Here is a 15,927-nt window from a genome sequence, read left to right as displayed (position 1 = left end):
CCCCTCTTTTATAGCATATTTCTCTGAAACTGTTTTAATGCTTTGCCTCTTTAATAGTTGTTGGAGATTTTGTCCTTTTCGTAATCGAGCTTGGTGGTAATTCCTGTCTCTCTCTCATACCCCTCCTCTATTGTATCCTTCAATTGTGGGACTCTCCCAAATCCAGCCACCCCCTTGCTTCCTCTTTGTTCAAGGCACGTTATCTCTTGTCTGGACTGTTGCAGAAATTCCTTCCTTCCTGTTTTGCCTGTGTCCACTCTAGTCACCCCTACTAGTCAGCTCTCCATACAGCAGTCATAGTGATCCATTTAAAAGACATGGTTTGTCTTGTCCCTACCACCTTCTTGCTCTTATTGCACATAGAGTAAAAGAAAAGGTCTTGATCATTGTCCTAGTTAGTCGGATCCTTGGCTGCTTCTCTATTCTTACTACCTTTTGCTCTTGAAATATCTGTGCTAACAGAGTTTAAATCATAGACATTTTTTTCACTGAGTTTATATTTAATTGGAGAGCTAGACAAATAAATATATAATTCCTATCTAGTGTGCTAAGTGCCACTAGTAGAGATGGCATAGGGTGTTCCTGGAATACCAAGGAAAGACCTGAAACAGACAGGAGGCTGGACTGGCAGGGTTTCTTGGAGTAGGTGATATCTGAATTGACTTGTGATGAACACATGGAAGATAGAAAGCAAAGAAGGTAGGGAAGGGAATAGCAAGCAGTACAGAGAACAGGTATGCAGTGCATACAGATATTTCTTGATAGTCTCTCACCGTAGTTTTTGGTTGTTGTTTTTAATCACACCAGGTTAAATTAACTACTTTACAAATTACTGGGTAGTTTAAGCTAAGGGTACCCAGGTTTATTATTTCTGTCACTGCCTGGTCTCTTGCATTTTGACTTCCAGGTTTTGAGACCTGGCAGAGCATTTAATAGAGGACTTGGCTAGGTGCAACATCCGAGCTACTATGTGATAAGTGAAATGATGCTTGTGTGTGTGCGTGTGTGCGTGTATGTGTAAGGAAGGGAGGAGGGTGAATAGAAATGGCTGTAGAAGAGAAGTGCATGTGATATTCTTCTTTCATATGCTGTCATTGTATGATGCAGGATTAGTGTAGGAAATAATTTTTATTCGACCTCACAGTTTTACATGTGGTTTTTTTTTTTAATATAAATTTATTTTTGGCTGCGTTGGGTCTTCGTTGCTGCGCATGGGTTTTCTCTAAGTGTGGCGAGCGGGGGCTACTCTTTGTTGTGGAGCGCGGGCTTCTCATTGCGGTGGCTTCTCTTGTTGCGGAGCACGGGCTCTAGGCGTGCGGGCTTCAGTAGTTGTGGCTTGTGGGCTCTAGAGCGCAGGCTTAGTAGTTGTGGCGCACAGGCTTAGTTGCTCCGCGGCATGTGGGATCTTCCCGGACCAGGGCTTGAACCCGTGTCCCCTGCATTGGCAGGTGGACTGTTAACCACTGCGCCACCAGGGAAGTCCCTACCTTTGTTCTTGAGTTACATCCTCTGAGCTGGAATGTTTCCTCAGTAGCATATATTGGAATTAAATTCTTATTTTTAGAAAGATCTCAACTTGCTATTGCTTGGGTAATTATTGTTATTGCCCTGGCTTTTGACATTGGTCTGCAGTGGAATCTCTTTTTAAATCCCTTATTTTGTCAGTAAGTATATTATTTTGCCACCTTAACAATTACAAAGGCTGCATGGTGCTTTGGTGACCTTTCCCACTCAGGTCTTTAGTGGAAATTTAGAGGGAAAGTTTGATGATAGAAATTTAGTTGAGAATAGTTCAACAGTTCTCAGCAATAACACAGTGTAAGATTTATTAACAGTCTTTTGTTTTACTCCTCAGGAAACGTCTGCCTAAGCACATCTGTGGCAGAGAAAATCAAAACTGAGGCTGACCAAACCTGTGCCACAATTCTGCCTTCAATTCCCAGTGATGCTGACGATTCCATGTCTAGTGGCCATGTTTTGTCTAAGGAATCAGAGCCACCCAAGCTTCCATGGCCAAAGTCACCTGAGTCGTGCTCCTCTGTGGTGGAGAGTAACAGTGCTTTGACAGAGGGAGAAGAGAGTGATGTGGAGAGCCATGGGGTAGGCCTTGAACCTGGGGAAGTCCCAGAGGTCCCCAGTGGAGAGAGAAATGGCTTCAAAGTCCCCAGTGTATGTGGCAGTGTCAATTTTTACCATATTTATTGTGTTGTCAAGGCACTTTCCGAAAACAGAATGCTGTGCATCAAAATCTTGCTTTAGGGCAGAAATAACATCTCACATTATGGGTCTTAATCATATTTCCTTCAATGACCGGGAGGTAAGCCTTCTGTGAGGTCTGGCTCACATGGTAATAATTCAGAGAACATGGAACTTTTGGCCACATATTGGAGCTTAATTTTCTTACTTTAAAAATTTTTCTAACACTAAACTCTTTATTTTGAGATAATTGTAGATTTATATGCAGTGGTAAGAAATAGTATAACAAGGTCTTATGTATCCATTTTCCCCCGATAGTGTCTTCTTGGAAAACTATAGTAGAATATCACAATGATACTGACATTGATCCAGTCAAGATACAGAGTGGTTCTGTCACCTCCAATAGTAGCCAGGCTGGAAATAATTTCAGCTGCAAGGCTCTGGCCTCCTTCTGCCAACACTTAATACCCCTGGGTTGCAGGCTTCCCACAGCCTCTATTTTAAGATTAGGGCTCATCTGGTCATGCTTTTCCCTGACTCTTTCCTCATGGACTCTGAATCTAGGACCAGGCTGACCCTTCTGGTCCTGCCCACCGTGGGAACCAGGCCTTTGCCTCTTGGAAAACTCAAGATCCCTCTTGATTTCCAGCCTCCTCATTCTAACCCTTTGCATAGGGCCTCCCTGTTTCTCATATGTTCTTGTACAATGTTAATATCATATGCTTTCAGCGTAAACTTTCACTGTAACTTTAAGATTGTGAGTGTATCAGCCAAGCTACGATTGCGTGTAGTGATTGTCATAATTTGGTAACCTCTTTTGACCTGTACAACTTGATAAAGGAGTTCAAGTGGATGAGTAAGGGAAGCCTCAAATGTTTGAGCTGATAAATTGTGCTGCCACTGAACAGACCCACTTCTGGATTGCTCCTGCCCATTTCAACTCATCACAGCCTTTTGTAGCTTTAGTAGCAAGGGAGAGTAAATAAAGACATCAACTTGGAATACTCTGTTTATAAGTAGTTTTAAAATGTCCAATAAAATATAGATGATTTCCTAATTTCACCCAATAACTTTTATCATTTTTATGCATGATTGTCCTACTGAACTATAAAATATTTCTCAGAAATATCTGAGAAATAGAAAAATATGATCTAATTTATTTGAAAAGGTTGCTGAGAAACTTGAAAATAGTATTCACATACCAGTAAATAAAATTTACAAATTAATTTCACATAGCGATTGTAGCTGGATAGATATTGGGATTCTGGAATGGTGAATAAGTCAAATGCCTGTTTATATTTGGTCAGCTTCTTTAAACTAGAATGGAACTGAAAGTAACTTTTCTGTTTCCTTGCTTTCAATGGAGGCAATTCGATTCTCAGTGCTGTTAACCTTCATCTTTATCATTTCTCTGAACAAAGCCTGACTGCTTGGGAAAGCAAGTGCTGCTGTTGAGGGCTGAGGGACTTGGTTTGCTCTCATCAGAAACGGCTGTGTGGTATTCTTTTCTCATACCATGGTGTCAGACAGTCCTTCTAAGTAATACAGACCCATTTCATTTTCGTGTAGTGTGACCAGTGCTTCTTAGTATTAAGCATAATGCTATGTGTATGCTGGTAGCAGTCAGTTTTACTCAACCTTCTCAAGAAACATTGAGTTATTCTTTAAACAGTGTCTGTCTATCTGTCTATCTGTAACTGGACTCCATGCTTTTCCTGGAATAAATCAAATGTGTTCACACCTTACCTGCTATTCCTGCTGTCCAAAATACTCCTGCCCTAGAGAGCTAAATGTACTTTTCCCTCATTGCACTCAAGGCTCCACTCAAATGTCTTCTTGTCAGAAAGGGCTTCTCTGATGACCCCATATAAAAGAGCCTTCTCCCCATCTCTTTCCATTCTTTGTCATGCTTTATTGTTTTTGTTGCATATTTGCTTAATAATACTTCATAAATATTTACTTTCTACTTGTTTATTGTCTGTGCTCCCCCCCCACCCCCCGCCCCCAATCTATATTGCACTCCTTGGAAGCAGGGACCTTCTGTAGCTCACTCTTAGAACAGTGTGGCATGTAGTAAGGGTTTAATAAATATTTGTTATTGTTGACTAAGTTATCATTCCTCACATTAATTTTTAGCTGTTATAAACTACAGGTAAGTCTCATCCTGTATTATACTTTGTGATCCCAGCTTTGATTAGAATGTTCTCACACATGTTCTCACAATTCTGTTTTGGTGTCAGATGTCAGCATAGTTTCTCTCCTTCCCGGCCCTGCTTCTTCAGCTTCCTGGGAAATTCCTGAGACTCCTTTCTTTTGCAGTCAACTGTTGATGCAAACCCACTAGTTTCGAACTCTTTCTCTAACCACACCCCTGCCTTTTATGGGGGGTTGCTGCATGGGCAAGAAAGCTTGTAAGTAGTTTCTGCCTGGAAGATGTCAGGATGCACATGACTTTTTCCTTTACCTTTGAAGGGAAAATGTAGTCTGGGCAGCTCAGGACAAAAGATTTTACATAAAATTTAAGTGGTTTCAAGATGACAGTAATGTGCCATATTAAACAACAGAAACAACTTTTGATTTCCTGTTTGATCCTCAGAGAAGTGGCGATTCATTTTTGAATGGAAGGAAGAGTACAGGCTCACCTTGGCAGTATTGCCTCCTGTGTGAGGATAGAAAGCAAAATAACCTGCCACATAGTCACACATGACCAAATGCCATGGTCCTATTTTGTTATGAATATATAATCCTAAATTTAAATTAGTTTTAAAGAATTTTTGAAAACTAGCTAACTGCTGAGTTTATTGTAGGTTTGAGAAGCGTACTCTGCACTACAGATAGTGTTTTTGTTTTTTTTTTAATATATTTATGTGTTTATTTCAGCTGCACCTGTCTTAGTTGCAGCATGCGGGATCTTCATTGCGGCATGAGGACTTCTTAGTTGCAGCATGCGGGATCCAGTTCCCCAACCAGGAATTGAACCTGGGCCCCCTGCATTGGGAGTGCAGAGTCTTACCCACTGCACAACCAGGGAAGTCCCCAGATAGTGTTTTTGTTTTTGTTTTTTTAAAATTTGTATTTATTTTTTGGCTGTGTTGGGTCTTCATTGCTGCGTGCGGGCTTTCTCTAGTTGAGGCGAGTGAGGGCCACTCTTCGTTGCGGTGCATGGGCTTCTCACTGCTCTGGCTTCTCTTGCTGCGGAGCACAGGCTCTAGGCACATGGGCTTCAGTAGTTGAAGCATGTGGGCTTCAGTAGTTGAAGCATGCAGGCTCAGTAGTTGTGGCTCATGGGCTTAGTTGCTCCGTGGCATGTGGGATCTTCCCAGACCAGGGCTCGAACCCGTGTCTCCTGCATTGGCAGGCCGATTCTTACCCACTGTGCCACCAGGGAAGTCCCTCCAGATAGTATTTTAATATGAAGTGGAAGAATAGTTAATTGACTCCCCTGTCAGTAAAATTATTAATAGAATGGATTTCTATTTCTTTTGACTTGTAGGTTTAAATTCCTTTAACGAAGTGTTAATTCCTCAGCAGGTGAATAAGTATAAGAGTTCTTCATAATTAAATTGTTGTAAATCATCATAACCATAGTTTTTTGTTTTCAAACAAGTCTTTAATGGTGGCTGTTTCTCCCCCATTTGTGTTCTGTAACCAGAGAATAGAAGGAGAAACCAAAACTGCTAAAAGTTGGCGCCATCCACTTAGTAAGCCTCCAGCAAGATCCCCAATGACTCTGGTGAAGCAGCAGGCAACGAGTGATGAAGGTGAGCTTGTGTTGTTTTCCAGTATTTATTCCGTATAGACTGTATAATACTCAGAATTTATTCTGTCAGTTTGTTGTAACAAACTTTTCTAAAAAATGGCCTGGTAGAGAAGAAATCTGACCAAGTGGCAAATATATATACCATAAGGAGATCATAAGTAATACATAATTTATTTGGAATTTATATTTTAGGGATACATACTTGATTCACATAATCTAGCCATGTTAAAGTCTTCCTTTTTTTTTGTAATTATACAGCTTTTTTTTTTTTTTTTAATTTTATTTATTTATTTATTTTTGGCTGTGTTGGGTCTTCGTTTCTGTGCGAGGGCTTCCTCTAGTTGCGGCAAGCGGGGGCCACTCACTATTGCGGCCTCTCTTGTTGCGGAGCACAGGCTCCAGACGCGCAGGCTCAGCAGTTGTGGCTCACGGGTCTAGTCGCTCCGCGGCACGTGGGATCTTCCCAGACCAGGGCTCGAACCCGCGTCCCCTGCATTAGCAGGCAGACTCTCAACCACTGCGCCACCAGGGAAGCCCCAAAGTCTTCCTTTTTTTATATGATGGGGTAAATTGGTCATTTCTGACATTTGCCTTAAGACCCTCCAGAAGAAGCTGACAATCATTTTTCTCAAGGTATCAGATTACGGAATTAACACGCTTTGTATTTCTTTGCATTGCCTTTGTTTTTAACTTGAATCCTTTAAATTTATTAACACCATCTGAGTAAGAAACTACATGCAGTACTTCTATATCCTGTTACATCTGGTGTGTCATGAAACATCCTTTCTCATTAACTAGATTTTACTGATGTGGCTTGGTGTGAAGTAGTTTTATTTACAACCAGTTACTATTCCTAGATGTAACATTTATCTGTTTGTCTTACCTAGTTGCCCCTTTTACCTCTCTTTTTCCAAAAATGTTTTTTTGTTGTCTTCAATCATACCACTGACCAGCTGTTTATTCCTTGCAGGTGTCTCATAGCATCATAAGGGTCTATTTTTTTTCCATCTCTAAAAGGATCAGTTCAAGCAGGTTTTCTGTAAAAAGCCCTTCTTTGAGATGTTCTCCTTTCCTGGTGGAAATTGTTAATCAAGTCCTATGTCTGTGAGGATGCTGTCAAGGGAATAATGTGAATCTTGGGTTCAGGCTTCCATTTAGTTTAAATCCAGTTTATCAGAGTACACATCTTTAGCAGATTTTTTTAAACTTTTATTCACTGTCTTCTTTTATGCCACATGTTTAGTTAGAAAAAAAGATCATCAGTGTAGGGATCAGGTAATGATGGTAGCAGTCTCTGTAATACCAATTCAAGGTAGAATTCTGCCTTGAGTAATAACAGTAATGAAACATATTTGCCTTTATTTCCGTATATCATCATGTTCAGTTTTTCTTTATCCAACTTTATCAGATGCAGCACAAACCGTTTTCCCCTTAGTGCCAAGATGAAGGACTGTTCTGTATAAAGTAATTAATACTTAATTTACATTACTTATGGATTTTCATTACCCTTCCCCATCATAGCCTCTAACAGCATAGCTTCTTGGAAGGGAATGGGCTATCCTAACACATAAGGAAAACTGCCTTCTCCTGTGTCATTATCTTCCCAGGAAGTTTATTTCCATGTGAATCATCATAAATTGGCCCAGAGTTTCTCCATGGAGAGCAGTTCTGATTTCGATCAGTATAGCTTGCAAAATTTCTAAATGGATTGGTTTAACGAAGACATCTCAAAAGTCTGAGGTTAAATATCTTGCTGAAACACTGGTGATTGTAGCTTTTGCAGCAGTCTCACCCTCTATTTTAATATATTAAGGACTGCTGGGGTCCTCTGGGGATTTTTGAGAATTGAGAGGAAAAATCAGAGAATTACAGTGATGGCTAAAGATTTTTACAAGCTTCCAAACAGAGAGTGGATAATATTCCATGTCCTGGAGCAAATTACTTATTTATTGGGCATTGAATGTTTTTACCTCAGCCTTCTCCCTCTGTGTCTTGTACATCTAAAAGTGAATGAAAATCATCATTATTATGATTATAATTATGTCATTATTAGACATCATTATTAGAAAGTGACAAAGAGTGGGATTAGTGCTCATTGGGAGCACACAACTCCAAATCTAGCGTCTTTTGGGAATTTCCTAGCATAACTACTGGGCTCCTTTTGCACTCCTCTTACAGAAGTAAGTGTGTATGCCAGACAGGAGCATGACTAGATTGGAGCATCTGAGAAATTGCATCTCTAAACAGCAGTGTCCCTTATTGGTGAATGAGCATTTCTCTATTCAAGCTAGCATTTGACTCCCTAACAGAAAAGCAGCAGAGGGGAAAGATATTGATCCAGCACCTCTGGGAGCTCATGTGCAGCTGGGAGATAAGAGTCACCTCTAAGCTGCTCTTCTCAAAGGACAGTGCAGTGGCTCTTTGATACTCAAATGGCCTGAAACTGTAGAGATCATTCTAATTGGTGGCAGATCCAGTAATTACAGGATCAGCAAGGATTTCCTGACTCTTAGCCTATTCTTTCCTGGAAGAAGATTTTCCATACTTAGCAGAAAAACACGAGGGTCTGCAGTGGTGGAGCAGAGTGGGGAGATACCTAAGAAATGAATTGATGTTTCAGAGTATATAGCATTTTTACATAAAAACTAATATCTAATTCATTCTTTTTAGGAGGATGAAAAACTGTCTCAAATGTATACTACATATTTATTATTATTATTATAAATTTATTTATTTATTTATTTTTGGCTGTGTTGGGTCTTCATTGCTGCACGTGGGTTTTCTCTAGTTGCGGCGAGCGGGGGCTTCTCATTGCAGTGGCTTCTCTTGTTGTGGAGCACAGGCTCTAGGAACACAGGCTTCAGTAGTTGTGGCATGTGGGCTCAGTAGTTGTGGCACACGGGCTCAGTTGCTTCATGGCATGTAGGATCTTCCCAGACCAGGGCTCGAACCTGTGTCCCCTGAATTGGCAGGTGGATTCTTAACCACTGCACCAACGGGGAAGTCCCTGCATATTCATTATTTGTAGTTTAAAAGAAATTACTAATCTGTCTCTGTTTTTCTTTTTTTTTTTTTTTTTTCTCTGTTTTTCTTTTAACTGAAGTGTTTATCAGTTCTCTTTTCCCTTAAGTCAGGCAGCTGCACAAGGTGATCCTGAAGCATGGATTAATATTCTATATATTTTTCTGTTTTTTAAGTTAATTATACAATGTTGAATTGAAACAGACTTGAAAGAGAAGTGCTTGGGTGGGTCGTTTTAGTTTTGAAACAAAAAACTACAGGGTATGTATCCATTCCGGGTACGTATCCATTCTCCTCTTGTGCTGTGTCACTATAACAGCATGTTCCTGTTCTCCGATTTCAGAGCTTTGTGGTTGAGTGTCTACAGGGACTGGGGTGTGTATGCAGCACGGGTGAGCCAGGGAGGCTCTGAGAATAACACCTTGCCTGGCCTCAGAAGGCCCTGAGTGTGAGAGGATGGACCCTGGCCTGGCGGAAAGCCCAGAAATCTGCCATAGTAATTCTTTTTCTTTGGTTGCTGAAGATGTCTGCCCAAAGGCTCTCACATGTTTCCCTTAATATTACAGATTCGATTGAGGATAAGTGACTTTAAGGCTGTTCATGATCCAGTACCAACTTCTCTCTGCAGCTTCATTTCCCTCAGCTACCCAACGTGAATCCTCCTTTCCATCCATTCAGACAACTGTTTGTTTTTTCTTCTGAGTATGTCTGCTGCTTTATGCTTTCGTGCTTTACCTGTGATGCACCTTTCCATCTTGGAACCATTCTCACCTACTTCTCACCACTTACCCCTCCTTTCTCTTCCTTCTCCTCTACTGTCCTATTCCATCTATACTTAGCTCTAGCATATCGCTTGTCATCTTACATTGTGCTTCATTATTTTTCTCTATGTCTGTCTCCTCACTCTCACTCCTTTTGTGTCCCCACTCCAAGTCCAAGGTCAGTCTATGGCTTAACTCACCTGTGGATCCAAAAGCAGGAAGTCCTTGGTGATTAGTAACCTTGAAATCAGCCATTAAAAAAGATAATGAAATACTTTGATATAACGTATGCTGTCATGTTAAAAGGAAAACCAAAGTTCTTGTCCAGGAAATATTCTCTCTCTATATACGTGCATAGAAGAACATACAGTTTTAATTAGCTGTAGATAAAATATGTCACCTAACTCAGTTTTGTATCCTGAATGTGTGGGAATCCTCTTTCTACTGTGCCAAATCCTAGAACCTACTCAAAGTTAATATGAAGCTGACGTGTTGCAGATGTGGCCAGTGCTTTGGAGACCTGAGGGCCCCCAGAGTAACGATTGGGATAGTTGCTTAGCTAGCACCTTGGTGTGTATGTAGGGATGTGTGTGTGTGTGTGTGTGTGTGCACGCGCGCGCACGCGTGTGCGTGCGTATGTGTATTTCCTTCCCAGTTTGAAGGCATTCTTATTCAAAAATTTTTCATTCATGTATGCTTTTTCTGACTAGTTTTCATTGGCAGCAGTTTGTGCTGACACAAACTCAGGACTTTTCCTGAACTGACATTAGGCTAATAGACATTGTACATTGACATCCATATTCTGAACATGCATTTTATCCATCCCCCTGCCTTGCCCTTTATGGTTCATTGTTTGGTCTTTGAACTTCTCCTGCACACATATGTACGTTTTTTAAAATTGAAGTATAGTTGATTTACAGTGTTTCAGGTGTCATGTATGTGTTTGTTTCCCACCTAAAATTTTATTTTTACTACATTTGTTTCCGGTATAAATTTTCCAACTTTTCCTACTATTGACTTACAGTATCTTCACTGCTTTTGTACTTACTGTGTACATAACCCCCTTGGTGAAGTGATAAGGTTAATGTTGTTTCTAAAGCAACTGTAAGGGAGAATCCCTACAAACACACAGGAGACCTCATGAACGTGGCAGTGGCTGACGCAGTGATACTCTACTCATTGATTCCCGTGTTTGTTGGTGTTAATTTGAGTTGACATACTAATGCTGTCTGTGGAGTTTTGCTGGAGACTTAGAAAGTTAAGTTGAAAGTTTATAAGAAAATATACAAGATTGTTATCAGGTGATTTTAGTTCTCTTTTCTTTGCTGATGACTTTTCAAACTTTTTGTAATAAATACATTTCTCTTATATTTGGGAAAAAAATATTTTAAAGAGACAGAGAGTATGGATGTGATGTACTGGATTACCAGATAATCCTCCAGTTACAAAAGAATCAGAAAAATAATTGATAAATAAAACAATCAACCTTTATACATGCATGGAGAGGCAAAAGTAACATAAAGTGTCGTATTTCTCCATGTCTGTGATCACGGTCAGCCAGCTCCAGTGCTCCATTAGCTGCATGACCCTCCATGCTTTGGCTCTGTGCTTACCAAGTGAAGATTATAGAAGCATCCGCCACATGGAGCTCTTAGGAGGGTTAAAAGACTATGTGTAAGGCACTCAGAACAGTGTCTGGCACATAATGAATGTTTGTTGTCTTTGTTGTGACATGATGCGGAGGAGCAGGAGGAGGGTGATAGCTGAGCTTTCGAGAAATGAGGGAAATCCAGAGGGGATTCAGAGCGAGATGACATTCAGGTGGGTAGGAGAGAGTGAATGCCATGCCGTTTGGAGGAAATATGCCGGGACTGGAGTGGAGGCTGGGAAATCAGAGCCAAGACCTCATAGGATCCCCCAGACTCATAAAGCAGGACTCCTGAAAGCCTAAGCCCTTAGTTAAGGGTGTGCTAGGGAAAAACTAAAGACCAAAATGGACCATAGGCCCAGGCAGAGGACAAGAGGTCCTGCTGCTGGGTCTCGGCTTGGGTGGGGAAAGAGGATAGGATAAGAGAAAGTCACCCTGACAATTCTTAACCATAGGGCTGCCGTCACATTTATGCCTCTTATTCCAATCAGAAATTTAAAGTAAAAGTGCCTCCAGGGCATCTAGCAGAAGCAATTGCAAAATCTTTTGAACCCACCTGAACAGGAGTTTAGTTGACTAAAAGACCGTAGATGCTGACTGAAGTCCTGGCTTTGTCCCTTAGAAGTTTTTCGACTTCTGGCAAGTCTTCTCTCTGGCCTCAGTTTCCTTTTGTGTAAAATGTGAGCCTTGGTTTTGAGTAATTAGGGCTCCTAACCTACATGTCCATGAATGGATATTTGACATTTCAAATACCCTGAAATAATGTGGTGATATGTTGAGCTCATCACCCTGGGACCAAATTTTTATTTGTAACTCTTCAACTATAATTTTATACGGAAAGATTGAAAGATGCCAATACCCATCTGTACTGTGTTTACCCAAGTGCAGAGGTGACGCCACCTACACGTTTGAATATTGACAAGATTCAGATTAAAGCGCTGGTTATGGCTCTGATTTTCTTTAATCTGAACTGTCTGGATAACTCTCTAAATCATCAGTTCAGCAAGTGCAGTACTGTAATGAGCTGTTACGGATCTCTTTGAAATTAAAGACAGCTTAGATCCTGATCCTATCTCTGTAATGTCTGCATGCCTTGAGGGTTACATTAAAAGTGTATTTCAGGCAGTGTTACAGCAATTTATTTTTTGGACAGTCTGTCTATATTAATATTATAATTCATTTAGCAATAGATTAAATATTTAAATATAGAGATGGAAGAGGTGGAAATTGCTACATTAATTAGAGATTATTCTTGGAGTTTGGCCATTATGTAACCTATTTAAGCTACATTTTCAGTTATTTTGAAGAATAAAATGTGTACATTTAAGTACATTTAAGCAAGGAAAATCTCAGGAACTCACATCTGACAAAATCTGATTAATTCCTCAATGTTTTTCTCTGTTTCACACTCATTTTGTGAAAACATTCATGTTTATAATGCAATTGAATGATAAATTGGTCCTAAATATGTTTTCCCAAGACTGATTTCACTTTATTAGAGATTTTTGTTTTCTTCTGGGATTTCCTGATATTTCCTGGGTATTTTATGAACTTTACCCTGTGTCATTTGGTAACTGTTAGTTCTGTTGGTGCAAAAGCTGGCTTTTGGGCACTTTGTAATCATCCCTCAAATAAAAGGACATTACTTTGAATTGGCTGTTTCACTTTATCTTTGGCAGACAGATGTTTTGGAGAATTATGCCCTCCTGCCCCTGGCATGCTGTAACTCCCTCCTTTCTAAGAGCATTGGTATAGGTTTGCCAATCTTCATTTTGTAAAAAAATTTTTATTTCAAAGATTTAAGTGGATATATTGACCAAATATAATAGTGATGTCTTTTATTGATTCAAACTTTAAAAATGTTATTCTAAGTATTAGATTAAATTAAAAATTTGTTTTAATACCAAAAACATTTTTGCCCGATGGTAATGGGCACCTGTGTTTTTGGTTAGCAACCTGAGACCTGCCTTCTAGTCTCTCCTTGGCTGTTAATGGCTGTATGGCCTTGGAAAACTAAGTCATGTAACCTTCTAAGGCTTATCATATGTTTACTCATATGTATGATGAAATTGTTGGATTAGTGATCCCAAAGTTTCATTCAAACTCTAAAAGTCTTTAATTCTATCACAATATAATAAGAAGAAACTATCACAACATTTAAAATCAACTATACTGCCCCCCTCCAAAAAAAAAATAAAATAAAATGTAAGGTCCCCAATCCTAATATACATATGTAATAGGAGAGGATACTGTGTAGTCCTCTTGCTTCATGCTAGCCTTTCTTGGAAAAGCAAAATAGTGAAGTATAAGAACATTCCTCATCAACAGTGTTTCCCCTCTGTAAAAAGTCCTTTTCTCTGCCAGTTTTGAAAAACAAATGCTGTTTTATGATCGTTGCATGTCATGCTCCAAATGTTATTAATTTTTACATAACGATCTCTTCTTTGTTCCATCAATTCGTATTAGCTTGAGGTAATATTATACTTTCATAATAAGCACAGTTATATTTCTGTCTGTTTAAGCAATAAAAGAGCAACTTCAGCAGATTACTAAGCAGATTGGCTTGGAATGTTTGTTGATAGGTCACAACCAGTGTTTTCCTGCATTATGTGGACATAAAACATTAGATGTTGTTGGCACTCAGATTTAATGGATATTTTATCTAGCACTTAGCTTTGTAATAAACGGGCATTCTCAGTTTAGCTTGATTTTTCTGTTAGCAAATCCCATTGGAGTCCCAAGGGCATTGACCTTTTCTGCAATATAGGGAATAAAAATAAAAAACACCTTGCCCTTATTATGGAGTGGCTTGGTAAGGGTTTGATTGAATTAGACAAAAATGCACTAGCTTTTTAACTCATGTTACACGGTTGCTTTCTGTAGTTTTCAGAATCAATCTTGAGACTTTTTTAAAGTGGTTGGCATGAAGTCTTATGATCAGATGTCTGCAAGTGCTGAAAGCATTGGGATTGTAAAATGATAGTCAAGACTTTGATTTATTTGAATCCATGTGTGCCTTGCTTTACTCTTAAAGTCTTGTAGAAAACATCTGAGGAACAGCTTTTGATATTATAATTGTGTGGTTTATTCCATTCTTTAGAAAAATAAATTATTGTATTAGGTTGAAATGTGTGAAACTGCTGATATTTGATTTTCATATATCTTCATGTATTACTTTACATTTCCTTAAACTTGTACACAACCCCTTCTCCCTGGAGACAAGGATGTCTTACCCTATAGGCCATTGAATTATCCTGTGTTTTGTACTACATTTTCGGCATTTTTAGTTCTATCTTTTGTTTGGTTGTGAAACTATGAATATCGAGAATAAGCATGCAGTTTGCAAAGTTAATGTAGCTTTTAAAATTTAATTTTATAATTACTTTATGATCTTCATTTTCTTTGTTTTGTCTCTGACTATTGAAAACTTAACCTGGGCTGGCAATGTTTTGCAGGCTGACATTTGGGGACCATTGTCATGGATTTTAGGAAAAGACTTTTTACTTCTGGGAGGGTTGTTAAGTAATATGTGTAAGGCTCCCAAATAGTGAGTGGTTAGGAAGTGGCTCACTTTATCATCATTTAAATTCGATATAGTATTGTTTTATTCTTTTTCTTTTTTCTGATTCTTAGGTTCCCAGTTTTAGGGAAGTGATGAGGTGACTTTTTTTAATACATACCACATGGACCTCTAAATTCTACATTGTTTTACTCTTCATGTTTGGTTTGGTTTTGTTATGGGGAGACATTTTCAAGATTGAAAAGTGTATGGATTTTTGTTTTGCTAATAAAAAAGTAGAAACCAAAGGAGAAAAGGTTTGTGATGATATATGAACATATTTGAATATTACTCAAATATTTCTATAGTTGTTAAGGTCTTTCCTTGAGGAATCATACTTTATGATGCCTTTAAATGAGTTAGCCAAGGATCTGGGGTAAGAATCTTCTTGGGAGAAAACAGTGAGTACAAAGGCCCCAAAGGAAGGCAGTTAGTATGGCATGTTTGAAGAACAGCAAGAAGAACCCCTGATGGCTTTGGATGTGGAACAACAGAATGAACGTTTGCTGCCTTGTCCTCTTCTTATTTCCGTACATCCTCTCGAGTAGTCCACACCCTTGTTTCTCTAGTAGTTGTCATTGTGGCTGCTCTGCATGAAGTTCTCTGTCTCCTTAGCAGCCGTTTTGTGTGATCTGCCAAGTGACACCTCTGTTAGTTCTTGGGTCAAAGTGTCTAAGGGTCCTGCTGTCCTTTACACAGATGACCAGAGCTGGCTTTTAGCTAAGAGGAGCAATTTTTTTTTTTTTTTTGCAGGTAAAGTGCAACGTACCAGTTGTTCTTTGCTTGGAGATCTTGTTTTGGCCATTTTAATATAGATGCTGTTAATGAAATAGTTTAAGAAACTGAAGGGTTCTTCCATGGGAAGTTTTGAACTCCTTGAAGGCAAAGGACTGTTGATTTTTGTTTCTTATCTCCAGCATCAGCCATATTGCCCAGTACACAATAAGTTTCATATGCTGTCTTTCACCTATCTTTGATTTGA

General features: G+C 39.3%; 1 protein-coding gene across 11 annotated transcripts in view; it reads left to right on the top strand.

Moving 5' to 3' along the window:
* Positions 1-15,927, top strand: part of KDM4C (lysine demethylase 4C) — a 443,948-nt gene that overhangs the window by 240,694 nt on the left and 187,327 nt on the right. For 8 of the 11 annotated variants that reach the window (XM_082404367.1, XM_082404366.1, XM_082404369.1 and 5 more), the window contains 2 exons: positions 1,856-2,169; positions 5,849-5,957. In XM_082404367.1, the coding sequence (XP_082260493.1) occupies positions 1,856-2,169; positions 5,849-5,957 (423 nt within the window). The remainder of the gene's footprint in view (positions 1-1,855; positions 2,170-5,848; positions 5,958-15,927) is intronic. The other 3 variants (XM_082404370.1, XM_082404364.1, XM_082404368.1) reach the window with 1 other exon arrangement.

Source organism: Balaenoptera borealis, assembly GCF_965194805.1.
Source record: "Balaenoptera borealis genome assembly, chromosome: 8".
In the NCBI taxonomy this organism is placed as follows: Eukaryota; Metazoa; Chordata; class Mammalia; order Artiodactyla; family Balaenopteridae; genus Balaenoptera; species Balaenoptera borealis.
The sequence above is the reverse complement of the archived record's forward strand: the minus strand, read 5'-3'. Positions and strand labels throughout refer to the sequence as shown.